The 14179-nt window shown below is 38.2% G+C and overlaps 2 protein-coding genes across 2 annotated transcripts; both read left to right on the top strand.

Moving 5' to 3' along the window:
* The first annotated feature begins 1005 nt into the window (after positions 1-1005).
* On the top strand, positions 1006-4926 carry eaf2 (ELL associated factor 2). Its single transcript, XM_077536051.1, has 6 exons — positions 1006-1163; positions 1898-1992; positions 2084-2220; positions 2314-2504; positions 2596-2838; positions 3246-4926. Exons 1-6 carry the CDS (start codon positions 1061-1063, stop codon positions 3287-3289), a joined length of 813 nt encoding a protein of 270 aa, XP_077392177.1. The 5' UTR covers positions 1006-1060; the 3' UTR covers positions 3290-4926.
* Positions 4927-5930: 1004 nt separating this feature from the next.
* Positions 5931-14151, top strand: cyp27a3 (cytochrome P450 family 27 subfamily A member 3). The gene is made up of 9 exons (XM_077536050.1): positions 5931-6382; positions 7896-8086; positions 9066-9277; positions 9387-9584; positions 10848-11011; positions 11223-11392; positions 11493-11574; positions 12831-13037; positions 13168-14151. The coding sequence occupies exons 1-9, from the start codon at positions 6128-6130 to the stop codon at positions 13288-13290; spliced, it is 1602 nt and encodes a 533-aa protein (XP_077392176.1). The 5' UTR covers positions 5931-6127; the 3' UTR covers positions 13291-14151.
* The last annotated feature ends 28 nt before the right edge of the window (positions 14152-14179 follow it).

Raw genomic sequence — 14179 nt, 5'->3', positions numbered from 1 at the left:
TAGTTCACACTGGAGGATGACCCTCATGCTCAATGAAAGTGGACCCGGTGGCCATTGATTGACAGCCAGATGATATTCCATACAGCCACTTTGTTCAGTGAAACCGGCCTGCAGATAAATCCAACTGCAAAGTGGCCAAGAGCTGATTCTTGTGTCACAATGTTGATCCTTTCACGTAAAGGAAGCAGATGGACCCTCCTCACTGAAAGCTTTGGATCATTAGGCGTTTAAAGACAAGAAAAGAGATTATTTCCTGATTAGCCCCTTTGTGCTGTCCCTTTACATCTCGGTCATGCTGTTCATCGCCACTAGAAATCAATCTGGGGGATTTACTTTAATTTCTTTTACATCATGACCTCTATTTTGGTCAAATTTTGATTCCGAATAGATAAAATGACTATGGAAAATTTTGAGCTTATGTCACAAGTCAAAATGCCGGTCTTAGTGAAAAGCATTGGACTTTGGATTGTTGTAATTTGATTCGTGAGGGTTATTTTTGATTTCTGAATGTGATAAAGTGTCATTCAACTACTCTAACAATCTGCCTGGTTTGTATGCTCGTCACAGCCAAAAGAAATACAATACTCTGTTTGTTTTCACCGTGTAAAGGAAGCATTTGCATTGCGCTGCATTGCAGAATTGTCCATAGAATAATGGTTGGTTTGTTGACATAAGCAAGACAGCAACTTCTATTCAAAAAGAACATATTTCTGATGAGAATTGATGCCATCTGAATGACAAAACTAAAATAGAACATATAACATCATTGTGCATTAAATTCCTAGATGTAAACATGAAAAAATAACGTAATTTTGCAGGGATATATTTAAAATTTTGTGAAATACTACAGCAAAAGAACATATTTTACCGTAATTAATGACTAACTGTGACGTCATTTTGATTGACAGTCTGTGAGCCAATGGGGACACACAGTTATCTATTCGATCCAATCAGAAAGAAGAAGAGGTGGAGCCTCGCGGCACCTTACGATACATGGCCGGCAATGATTAAAAAAAAAAAAAAAAAAAGCCAAAAGTTTTCATTCGGTGAAACTCTCGGGATGAATGGAACAAGTTTCGCCAACTTTGACAACCAGGAGCACGTCTTAAAATTGGGGGAGACGTTCGAGAAGCACCCCAAAAGTGCCTACCACACCGTGCGATGTAAGTGAACGCTTTAGATACAATGTGTGTGTTTTTTCTTCTCCCCACACAGGCTAACAGTTAGCATGCTAGCTCGCAGATGATTTCCTTTACGTTCTAAGGGAGCCGGTTCAACAAAAATAACCGCCTCCTGAGTCCATTTGTTCTCTCCTCTTGTTTCGCTGCGATGTCGGTATATTTCTCATTTGTTTATGTTTACTGTGTTTATTCGTCGTGAAAACTGCCAGTAGCAGCTGTCAAAAGTTAGCTCGCGTGTTAGCCTACCGGTAGTGAAAGCAACACCGCCATCTTGTGGCTGTTCAGTGACGGTACCATTGTAAATGGCTGAAATTTTAAAACAAACAAAACTCGGTCATGCACGGTGTCTTGTTTCATATTGATGTTTTTCTTCATCTAAATGTTCTTAATATTTAGTTTTTTTTTTTTAAAGTTACGTTTCTAATGGAAATGAATCGTTTTTCCCTAGTTCTCTTCTAATTTAGTTATTTTTTAAACTATTCAAACTAAAATAAAAAAAAAATTGTCTTATTCATGACATTTTGGAATTTTTTTTTCACTTCCCCAAATTCCAGTATCTTTCAATATTTCACATTTCCGATGAGGGAAAAAAAAACAAAAACAAAAAAACCCCAATGTGAATTTAAATTAATGGAGATTAAACGCCAAAATCATCGAGCACATTCATTTTTTATTCACAATTAATTTAATTAAAAAGGCTCCACTTTCTTCCTCAGATGATTTCAAACCAGCTTCGATTGACACAGCTTGTGAAGGGGATCTGGAAGTGGGCAAAGGAGAGCAAGTCACCATCACTTTACCCAATTTAGAGGTGAGTATTTTCTTTGTCAGTTCCCTACAAGGAGAAATTATTTTATAATTTTTTATTTATTTATTTTTTTCCCTTTGAAAATGTATTTTAGGGTTCCAGCGCCCCAGTGACAGTTTTCAAGGGCTCCAAGCGCTCGTACATGAAGGAGTGTATACTCATCGTCAACCATGACACCGGCGAATACCGACTGGAGAAGCTCAGCAGCAACATTGCAGTCAAGAAGACCAGGTGCAAACACTTTTTTTTTTTTTCCCCCTTTGTTTAAGGCTATAATTTAAGTAGTGCTTCACTTTTTCTTTGGCTTTTTCTTTTGTGTTCCAGGGCTGAGGGCAGCAGTAAGATTCATTCCCGCATGGAGCAGCAGACAAGTCGTCTGGGTCAGCAGATGAAGAGCAGCAGCAGTAGCGGTAGCAGCGGAAGTGGAAATGGAAGCAAGAGCTCGGCGGGATCCAAAAGTTCTCCGCCTAAAGAAAAGACATTGCCTACATCGCCCCTGGACGACATCGAGAAAGGTGGCAACTTCTACCTTACTCACCTGCCCAAGTTTGGTTATTTGTGTGACGCGATTCAATGATCATTGTCTAATTGTGTTGTGACATGCAGAGCTGATGGCGGAGGCACGCGTCATGGACCAGATGAGCAGCGCCAGCTCCTCCAACAGCTCCTCGTCCTCCAGTAGCGACGACAGCTCCAGCAGTAGCGACTCGGAGGACGAGCGGGTCGGTGGCACCGGCACCACGGCGCCCCCTGCTGCGGCGGTGGCCAACAGCATGCCCGTCCTCACCACCAACAACCGCCAGCAGGAGGGAGGGGGAGGAGGAGGCGGAGGGCTTATGAACACGCTCAGTGAGTCAACACCTGTTAACATTATTATTATTATTAAATGTGTAATTTAAAAACAATAAATTAAAATTATTATAGTAAATTAAATTAGAATAATAATTATAATAATGAGACAGAGATATAATGAATAAAATAAAAATTAAATATATTAAAGTGCAAAATTGGCCTGCTGAAACGCCCCAAAAATAATTAGTAAAATAAGTTAAATTAAAATTCATACAATTATGTGAGAATAAACAGCAGTCATAGTGAATACAAAATCGGTATAAATGGAGGCAATGGAACGTCGTGCCTTCGCATTTGACACACTTTGACCACACTTTTAGATTGTTTTTCCTGAGAACATTCTGTCATCATTTGCCAACCATGAGTCTTGTATATTGTCACCACTTGATGTTTTTGTCTTGCAGAAAGTGACCTCCAGTTAAGCGAATCGGGCAGCGAAAGTGACTGACCAATCACCAGCCAGGATGTCCGCTAACTTCCTTTTCTTTCTCTCTTGATCAGTTCTGTTTGTTTTACAGTATAATTTAAGTAATGATGTGTTCAGGAATCTAGGGGCACTCCTGCGTTTTTTTTTTTTCTTAATTTTTCTTTTTTTTTTTTTTTTAATCATGTCCGCCAATCAAGTCTTAAAGCGCCAACATTTCAGCTCAGAATTCTGAGTAATTTACAATATGTGCCTTACATGGTCGCATGTCGTACATAACCGTTTATTTTATTTTACTTCAAACCTCTGCCTCCGCTCGTTCGTTCATTCGCTCAGATCATGTTAATGTTCACACGCTGAAAAAATTCGATTCAGCCTTGAGGCTAAATTTCGCTAAGAGTTAGCGCCATAGCTCAGGGTTTCCACAAAATTATGTTCTTGACTTACATAGGACCTGAACCTGCAAACTATTTCACAAAAAAATATAATTTATTAGCGATGACAAAAACTGACGTGAATAAAAAAAGTTATATGTATCATGAGAAACAGTCAGACGTAAAGTTAGCAAATGCAAAAGTCAAGTGTGGTTGCAAAACTAGCTAGTTAACAGTACAGCCAGTTACATCCGTGTCTTGTTGCAAATTAGCCTGCTGCTACGCATCTAGTCACCAGTGTAGCTACTTGCTAACAGCGATAGCGTATAGTTATCCTCCATTGTTGCAGATGTAGCTCACTTATCTAGTTGTCATGGTAGCAAGTTGCCTCTGTGGCTCGTTGCGAACAGTGCTAATGCATGTAGTCTCCGGTATAGCTAATTAACTCCTTGGCTAGTTGTTAAATGCGCTAGCGTATCTAGTTGCCAATGTAGCTAGTTACCAATTGTGTGATGCTAACAGAGCTAGCATAAGTACTTGTAAGTGTAGCTACTTGATTATGTGGGTAGCTGCCAATGCTGCTATCATATCATATCGAGCAGGCAGTGTAGCTAGTTATCTCCGCGTCTTGTTGCTAATTAGCTAATTGCTAGCGCCTCTAATTGACAGTGTCACTAGTTGCCCCTGTGGCTTGCTGCTAATGTAACGAATTGCTAATATACCTCGTTGACTCGGTGGTCTGTTGCTAGTTGCTACAATGGCTAGTTGCTAACATCGCTAGCATGTGTAATTGCTACTAGTTTTGTCATTAACGTAGAAACTTGCTACCACATCTACTGCTGCTAGCTATCTCCTGGTTGCTGATGTAACCAGCTGCTAGCATATTTGTTATCCCATTGAGCTTGTGATATTCGTGCCTAGGAGTCGCTATGGCCTGTTGCTGAAATAGCCAGCCATGCAATAGTTGCCATTATAGCTATTTGTTTACGTAGCAATCGTAATGGTTATTTTTTTTCAATTGGTCTAGATCAGAGCAGTGATGCCTCATAGCTTTAAACCTGCGATACTTGAATCCAAATAATTAATTTATTTCTCCAAGCAGCGAATGGCCTAATAATATAGGTGATGTAGTTTTAGTAGTCAATAGTTTGACCAATCGGAAGCCTGTTGGCACCGCTGAGTGCTGCATTTTTTTCTTCTTTTTTTCCTTGTGCGCTCCTGTCTTTTGAATTGCACCGGTCCTGCTTGCAGCATTTGTAAAAGGAGAAATAAAATATTTTAAATGGCTACTCGACAGTCGGTCATTACTACTATTTAGCCTCATGTTTCTTTCATGGAGAGCCTGCAATACAACAGGTGCATCCATTTATGTTCTATACTGCAAGTGTGCTGGAGTCTATCCTATCTGACTCTGGGTGAGATGTGCTCTGGACTGGTTGCCCCGCCAATCACGGGGCACATTTAGACAAGAATTACACTCACATTGTCACTCAAAGAGAACTTGGAGTCTTAAGATAACCCAACATGCATGTTTTTGGAATGTGGGAGAAAATTGGGGTAAGTATGGGGAGAACATGCAAAGTACACAAAGGTAAGACGGAGCCTGAATTAAATCGCCAACTTAAGAACTGTGTGGCAGATGGGCTAACGGTACTGAATACAATTTAAAAATGAGAATGATTGGAAAAAGGCTTATTTTATTAAAATAATGATTGATATATAGTATATGAGCACATAAGATTTAGTGTAATTTGTTGTAATTCAGTATAGATAATTTAACCATGAGAATACATTAATAGTTTTACATTCGCTTATTGTTTATTCATTCACTAATAAAATAAGAAAATGAATGAACTTTACTTTACTTTACTATAACATTATTTTCAGCGATTTTCTATACATATTAGGTTTTAATAAGTGCTGTATAACAAAAATGAGAACGTTTAAAACTAGCTAGCTATATTTTCAAGTCAAGCGTGTGATCCCTGTGCGCAAAAGTTTGTCTCCCTCCCTCCCTCCCTCCCTTACTGTAAACAAGAACATGGGTCAAAAAGTGACTACACTTGGGGCACTTTGAGCCATTTTTTTCTCTCTCGAAATACAAACCAATGGGGAAAAATAACGTGCAAAAAATATATACAAGGACAAAAAAAAAAAAAAAAGTATTACGTGAAATTGGCCCAAGTCGGGGTCGGTTCCTTTTTGAGCCATAATTGTGTTATGTTTTTGAAGTAACTGTTTTTCCAAAAGAAGATGCCTGGTGGGATGAGCGAGTCACCACGGTGAGTGACGTTAATTGTTTTTGGCACCAGTGCAACGTTCCTCAAGTTCTGAACACTTTAATCCGAGTAACGTGTTTCTTCATGTCATTGTGTGTGCAAAGTGGGTCGCTCCGTGTCAAAGTCCGCATATTTTCCCCAGCCCGCTGCGCCATTTGCAGACGACAAAAAGAAAAGCGACCACAAGCTCCGCGGCAGAACAGCGAGACATGTTGGCTAAGGTTGTCACCGGCTTCGGCTTGCGGACCCCCCGGCCTCGCCGCTGGATCCACACGAAGACGACGCCGGCGGCGGCCGAGCCAGGCGACCCGGCGCGCCGCCACTCGTCGTCCACCTGCACCGGCGCGGTGTCGGACGGCGTCGGCCGGGTGAAGAGCATGGACGAGCTGGGCGGGCCGAGCTTCTTCAGCACGCTCTACTGGCTCTTCGTCAAGGGTTACTTCCAGACCACCCAGCAGATGCAAGTAAGTAGGCCAGGCTGTCTTCACGCCTCTCAATTTAGGTTTGATCTTTTTGTCCGTGTTGTTGTTGCTGTCCTCTTTTGCACCCGACACTTTTGTTCATTCATTGGGGACAATCAGTGTTGACTCCCAAGTTCTAGTGATAGAACGAGATCCAAACGTCACGATACATATTATAAAAATATGAACCTCACGATAAGATAATTATCAAGATATTGTGGGGAGGTTGGCAATATTTTAAAAAGGTCACATTATTGTAAAAAACAAAACAACACAATATTCTGCTTTTGTTCATAACAGCAATGTTATGTTATTATTATGTTATGTTGTTAATGTACACCCACATTGAGTTCCTCCACATATTGATTTGCTTCACAGGCATATTGCGTTCCCCTTCTTCTGTCTATTGGTGTAGATTTTAAACCTAAAAGGGCCAAGACATCCCTAATGAAAATTAAATTGCACTACAAAACTAGCCACCAGTGGGTGATAGAACTGCACAAATGGGAATCAACCTGACTTTTTTTTTTTTTTTAACAGATGTGTTGCTTTTAAAGATGACTTGACTTGACTTAAATATCGTGAACATGACGACGATATTGTGACAGTTTTAATATCACGCTATTATTGTTACATCCCTCCCAATTTCAAAATGTTTTCGTTTTCATACAATATCCTACTACATTTTAATGGTTTCAGAAACAGTCATCATGTCAGGTTAAAGTTGTAATGTTATGATAAGTTATGTTCCAGGAAAAAAAAAGTGTTACAATAGTCAAAATGTTATAAGGAAAAAAAACGTAATACTATATGAAAAGGTCAAGCTGAAGTTTAAATCCAACAAAAATAAAATTATAATGTTATGTTAACAGAAATGTTTTAGGAAAAAGTTGGATTATTATGGATGGGGTGGGTCATAATGTTACTGTATTAAAAATGTTAATAGGAAAAACTTAGATTAATATGGTCGGATAAATAATGAAGTAATGTTATGGGAAAAAATTGAATATAACGATAATAGAGTTGTCATTTTCTCATATTAAAATATTTTTGAGAAAAAATGTATTAATTAAATAATGTTATGAGATTAGCGAATTTAATGAAATTAAAATCCCAGTACGAGAAGTTAAGTTGTAATGTCACAAGAAAAGCCATAATGTTATGAGAATGATTATACACGTTATGAGGAAAAAGTTGAATAGTTGAGAAGAAGTCATAATGTTAAGAGATTAAAAATAATTACAGGGGGAAAATTTAACAAGAAAAAGTCTGAATATTATGGTGAAAGGTAAAAATCTGAATATTATTAAGAATAAAGTCAGAATGTTATATGAAAAATTTGAATATTTGGAGGCTAAAGTTGTAATATGAGGGGGAGAAATACGACGACACCCCACCGCCATTATTATTATGAGACAATTCTACAAATGACAATACCCTCAAACAGTCATAATCTCTTTCCGACCTTGTACTCGTAACATGACCACTTTTAATCAAGGTGAGTCTTTGCTTCCAGATCGAGCACAAGAAGCTGTACGGACCCCTGTGGAAATCCACATACGGGCCCCTGGTGGTTGTGAACGTGGCCAGCGCCGAGCTCATCGAGCAGGTTCTGCGCCAGGAGGGTCGACATCCGGTCCGTACCGACATGCCGCACTGGAGGCACTACCGAGAGGTCCGCAACCAAGCCCATGGGCCCCTCACCGAGTGAGTGTCAACAAGTCTTTTTTTTTTTTTTTTTTTTTTTTTTTTTTATATCCCACTTCATGATGCCCCACATTTTGTTGACATTCATTTTTCTGTGTCTGACTTGTACCGTGACATTTTCCCCACATTTTGTGTCAGTGACAATCAATTGTTCTAAGAGTGAAGAAATACAGAAAAAGGTCAGAATGTCATGTGATGAAATTTGTAAAAAGGTGCGACAATGTTTTGAGAATTGAGCTGTCTTTTTTTTTTTCCCAAAATTTTCTAACAAAAAAACTCATGTGACAAGGAAAAAGTGGTATTATGTAAAAAAAAAAAGTTTGAATGGTTTGAGGCAAAAGTTATATTACCAAAAAAAGTTGGAACTTTACCTCAAAATGTCACTCATACAATAAATCACAAAAACTTGTAATTTAAAGGAAAAAAATGTTTTGAGTGTATTGAATACTGTATACATAAATGTAATACTACATTGATAAAAGTCTTGATGTTACGAGATATGATAATGTTACCTGAAAATTATAATGCTACATTATTACAAATGTTTTCAGATATTATAAACAACGAAATGGAAAGCAATAAAGCGATAGTTATATTAAAAAAAAGTTATGAGAAAAAGTTGTAATGGTCCAAGATAAAGTTGTACTCTTTGGAGATTCGAGATTTTACTGAATGTAAATGTTTCAAGAAAAAGTAATGTTACGCGATTAAAACTTATGAAAAAGTTGCAGTGTCGCAAAAAAAAAAAAAAAAAAAAAATCGGAATATTTTGAGAAAAGTTGTTTTGGGAGTAAAATTATTATTATTATTATTATTATTATTATTAATTTTATTTTTTTATTTTTTGCCCCACCCAAAATGACAACATTTTCGGACATTAAAGTCAGATTTTTAATGAAGAAAAATCTTCAGATTAATTCGTTAACATTATTGTTAGCATGTTAGCGTTCAAGCTAACGCTGTTGTTTCTTGTTTCCAGGATGGGAGCCAATTGGTACCGCATCCGCAGCATCCTGAACCCTCGCATGCTGAAGCCGAAGCACGTGGCCTCCTACGCCGACACCATCAACCTGGTGGTGGACGACTTTGTCGAGCGACTCTGCTGGTTGCGCCAAAACAACAACAAAAAAGGCGGCACTGCCGACATGGTGCACGACATGACTGAAGAACTTTACAAGTTTGCTTTTGAAGGTAACAAACACCAGAGGACTTGTCACTTTTTTTCCCTCCCGTACTTTACGTTACAACCTAATTTCAAAGTAAAATAAACTCCTTTGCCTCGTTCGATGATGCTATTAAGGCATCTGCTCAGTGCTGTTCGAGACGCGTCTGGGCTGCTTGGAGCAGGACGTGCCCGCGGAGACGCAGAAGTTCATCTGGGCGGTGGGGGAAATGTTTCGTCTGTCTTCCATTGTCATCTTCTTCCCAAAACGCTTTTGGCCCTACCTGCCCTTCTGGAACAAGTTTGTGGCCGTCTGGGACCACCTCTTCAAAATCTGTGAGCCCGCCGCACACAATCACTTGTAGCACTCAAACATAATGTATTTGCTAGAGCAACCGCAATAGTCTAAAATCATTTCACTGCCATCTTAAAAAAAAAAAAAAAAAAAGTTTCATTGGGTTGGCAATAGAATTCTGACTTTTATCACCAAAACCTTCATTTTGTAAATGAATCTAGCTCTTTGTTAATCATTACATGTGCAGTAAGTAAAAATAGTTGACATTAGTAAATGAACACAGAATGGTCCGTCATGACCTCCCTCAAGGCACAAAAGTTCATTGTCCACTGGAGCGCCAATACAGCTGCATGACATTACAATTACAATAAATTCCTTTTATATTAAATCCTACAGTACATTAATACATATTGGTAAATGCAAAACTGTTCTGAAGTAATTATTTATTATGTGCTATATGTAAATGTACCTATATGTTTCGAATCAGAAAGTCAATGCAATGCAATGCAATGTAGTTAAAAAAAAAGGCAGTGAGTCTCTGCAGTGCCACTAGAGGGAGCCAGTGTACCACGTTTTTAGAATTGCTGAGCTAGCATGATGTATATCACATTAAAATTAAAGACGCAACCTTGTACAATTAAAACTTAATTTATATTTGCCTAAATTAAATGCAAGAGCATGCACAATTTTAACACAATTAAAATTTAATTTAATATGTCCAATTCTAGTCAACATGTGCAGATATTCTGGTGACCTGAATTAGCAACACGGGGAACCAAAAATTAACTTAAATTGAAATAAATAGAACATGTTATTAAATTATTAAATGTAAATTTGAATTAAAAGAAAGTAATTAAAACTGAATAAAAATATACAGTTAAATTACATCAGATCCACCAACTAGTCACTTATATGTTAATTGTTTTGAATATTCTGGTGACCTTAATTAGCTACTAAATAGTAAAAAAATATTATAAATAAAGTTAAAATTAAAGCAGTTTCATGAAGTATAACAATCATTTACAGTTATTACTCAATTAAAATTACATAAAAAGAAAGATAAACAAAAATTGACAAAGATGAATAAATATTGGTTTAAATTAGCCAAAATATGCCATGCATGTATAAAAAATAAAATAAATGAATATTCTGGTGTCCTTAAATAGATACTTGATGGCACAAAAAGCATGAGATCAAATAAGCAGTGTGCTTATTATTTGTGACATTTTTACCATGATTTTCTCCATCAGCATTTCGTTTCATTTGTGCGTGAACAGTTTGCACGTTTGTTTGTTTTGGTGCAGCCGAGGAGCTGGTGCAGAAGAAGCTAGAGGAGCTGGGGAGGAAGGAGCAGACGGACGGCGACGTGGAGGGCGCCTACCTGACTCACCTGCTGCTCAGCGAGAAAATGAGCCTCACCGAGATCCTGGGGAGCGTCACCGAACTCCTGCTGGCGGGAGTCGACACGGTCGGGCTCAAAATACGACATTTCATTTCGATTTTATTCATGAAATGCTCTTTATTGTTTTAGGAACATTTTAGGAATTTTTGTGACGTTAAAGCAAATGACAAAGTCGTTCATTTTGATAATAAAAAAAGATTCCTGCTCATTTAAAAAGAAAAACAAAGTCATCTATTAATGAATAAAATGTTTTAGAATGTATATTCTTCTACTTCAGACATCCAACACCATTTCGTGGGCTCTGTACCATCTGGCCAAAGAGCCTGACATCCAGGAGCAACTCCACCAGGAAGTGTCGGCCGTTTGTCCCGCCTCCCGTGGGATGCCCACGGCCGAAGAAATCGCCCGGATGCCCTTTTTGAAGGCTGTCGTTAGAGAGACGCTGCGGTGAGAGCAGAACATCGCCGTGCCCAATACCTGTTTTTGTTTTTTTGTTTTTTTTTGTTTGTTTGTTTTTAAACAGCCACATTTTGTGTCGTTGGCATAGGCTTTACCCCGTCGTACCAGGAAACGCACGCCTCACTGTGGAAAACGAGATTGTGGTGGGGGATCATCTTTTTCCTAAAAAGGTAAGGAATAGATCAGCGTGTCAATGGGAGGGTCAAAATATTTTAAATGACACATTACATGTTGCATTTAAACAGATGCCAAAGGCATATTCTGGATCAAATCTGGATTATATTCGATTTAGCATGAAATTGTCAAATATCACCCAACTATGACAGATTTGACAGATATGCAAGTCTCTAAATATACTAATCACAATATGCATATTGCATTTACACTGATACCAAAAATGCAATCTGGATCAAATCTGGATTATATTCGATTTGGCATGAAATTGTCAAATATCACCCAACTATGACAGATTTGACAGATATGCAAGTCTCTAAATATACTAATCACAATATGCATATTGCATTTACACTGATACCAAAAATGCAATCTGGATCAAATCTGGATTATATTCGATTTGGTATGAAATTGTCAAATATCATCCAACTATGACAGATTTGACAGATATGCAAATCTCTAAATATGCTTATCACAATATGCATATTGCATTTACACTGATACTAAAAGTGCAATCTTGATCAAATCTGGATCGCACTTGGTTTGCCATTACATTGATCAATATTTACCGATGACATATCTGATAGCTACACAAGTGTTTGAGCATGTTAAATCAAACGTTACATGTCGCATTTACACTATCAAATGTGCAATCTAGATCAAACTTGCTCTGATATGTCTGCAATTTTCTTGCCAATTTTAATGTTTTTTTTTTTTTTTCGGAACTTAGATGAGGATCAAACCTGGTTTGACCTTACTTTTACAAATTTCTGCATGTGATGATTGTCTGAATTTGTCAAATTGATACCAATCACGCAATCTGGATTAGAACTGGATTCAAACTGGTTATATTAAATATCCACATCTGATAGATTTGACAAAAGTGTATATATATTTATTTATTTATTTATTTATTTATTTGTATGTATATATATATATATATTTATTTGTATGTATATACAGGTGTTTGGGCATTTTAATTAATATTTTATGATACCGATATCCAGATTTGATCAAAATTTTGATGCTAATTGTACATCTGGATCAGACCAAGAGTGTGCATATGTTAAATGACACTTTAGATTTGATGTGCATCCAAATTGCCTGATACTTTATGCAGATTACATCTTAAATGCCACTTTACATGTTGCATTTTCTCTGACATCCAGATTTCCAGATTCTGATTAAATCTGGATCAGATCTAGTTTGACAGTGTAAAAGAAAGGCTCCGTGTTCTCCCGTCCGTCCGCAGACACTGTTCCACCTGTGCCACTACGCCGTCTCCCACGACGACAGCGTTTTCCCCGAGCCGCATCGCTTCCTGCCTCAGCGCTGGCTGCGGCAGGAGAACATCAAGCAGCACCAGCACCCGTTCGGGTCGGTGCCGTTCGGGTTCGGGATCCGAGCCTGCCTGGGTCGCCGGGTGGCCGAACTGGAGATGCACCTTCTGCTGACCACGGTAGGGTTTCAAACAAGGGTTAGGGGACTCAAATTGGGGTTTTGAGTTAAGATGAGAGTATCGTGATATGGTTTGAAGTTAGAGTGTAAAATTAGTGTTCGGGTACTGAGCTCTTGTCTGCTTTCCAAAGCTGATCGCTCGCTTTGAGGTGAGGCCTGACCCGAGCAGCACCGGTGCCGTCAAGCCCATCACCAGGACCCTGTTGTGCCCGGCCACGCCCATCAACCTCATTTTCACGGACAGACGAGGATGATGGACAGGGCTCGGTATAGAAAACAAACAAGCACTTTTTTTTGTATGTGTGTGTGACACATTTAAATAAGGCGTGGCCTGCATTGTCACTTCAACCAATCAGATCATTGATTGACATTGACTGTGAGAATCAAACGTTCTTTACTCAAGACAGATTTGTTTAGATTTTACATTGAGATCAATTGTAAATCTGTTCTTTATATGTACAGTTTATATTAGAGTATCAAGGGAATCCTGCATCCATGTGAAAATGAAAGAAAAGTCATAAGTATGTAAATTTTACCCAAAGTGACCAAGGGTCGAGAAAATTGTGTCTTTCAAGTAAAATAAGAAGCAAATTATACGTTCACCAAATTCAAACTGTTTGCGTAGGGACGCTATCAGCCATGAAAGATTGCAATCCAAATCACCACTATAATACTGATCCCAAAACAACACAAACAGCAACAAAAACCGTTGACTGTTCGTTGAAAGTGCGTGAAGAGTTAGTGAATTTATATTCCTTGAACAATGTGGCTATTATTCAACACTTAACAGTGTTAAAAACGTGTTTGGTGCCTTAATTGGACAAGTGGCTGATGACAGATGGCGCAACCAATATGAAGAGGGGCCGCAGCAGCTTTTGAAGGCCTTCTACAACAAAGCAGGGTAAAACTACTGACCTGAACTGTGTTCTACAGGTGAGTCAGTCAACTGGTTTAATTTGAGGATTTGAAATGGCATGTAGGACAAATTATAGTAGGCCCTACTGTATGTTAAAATCTTTTAGTAAGTTGATTATTTTTTTTTTTTTTTTGAGAACATTTCCACAAAATGGAAAAAATTTGTGTTTTTATGTAAGCGAGACCTTTACCCTGTAAAATGTACATTGGTTCAATAAAAAAAAAAAA

Source organism: Festucalex cinctus, chromosome 11, assembly GCF_051991245.1.
Source record: "Festucalex cinctus isolate MCC-2025b chromosome 11, RoL_Fcin_1.0, whole genome shotgun sequence".
In the NCBI taxonomy this organism is placed as follows: domain Eukaryota; kingdom Metazoa; phylum Chordata; class Actinopteri; order Syngnathiformes; family Syngnathidae; genus Festucalex; species Festucalex cinctus.
Note: the sequence above shows the minus strand (reverse complement) of the source record. Positions and strands in the feature narration are given on the sequence as shown.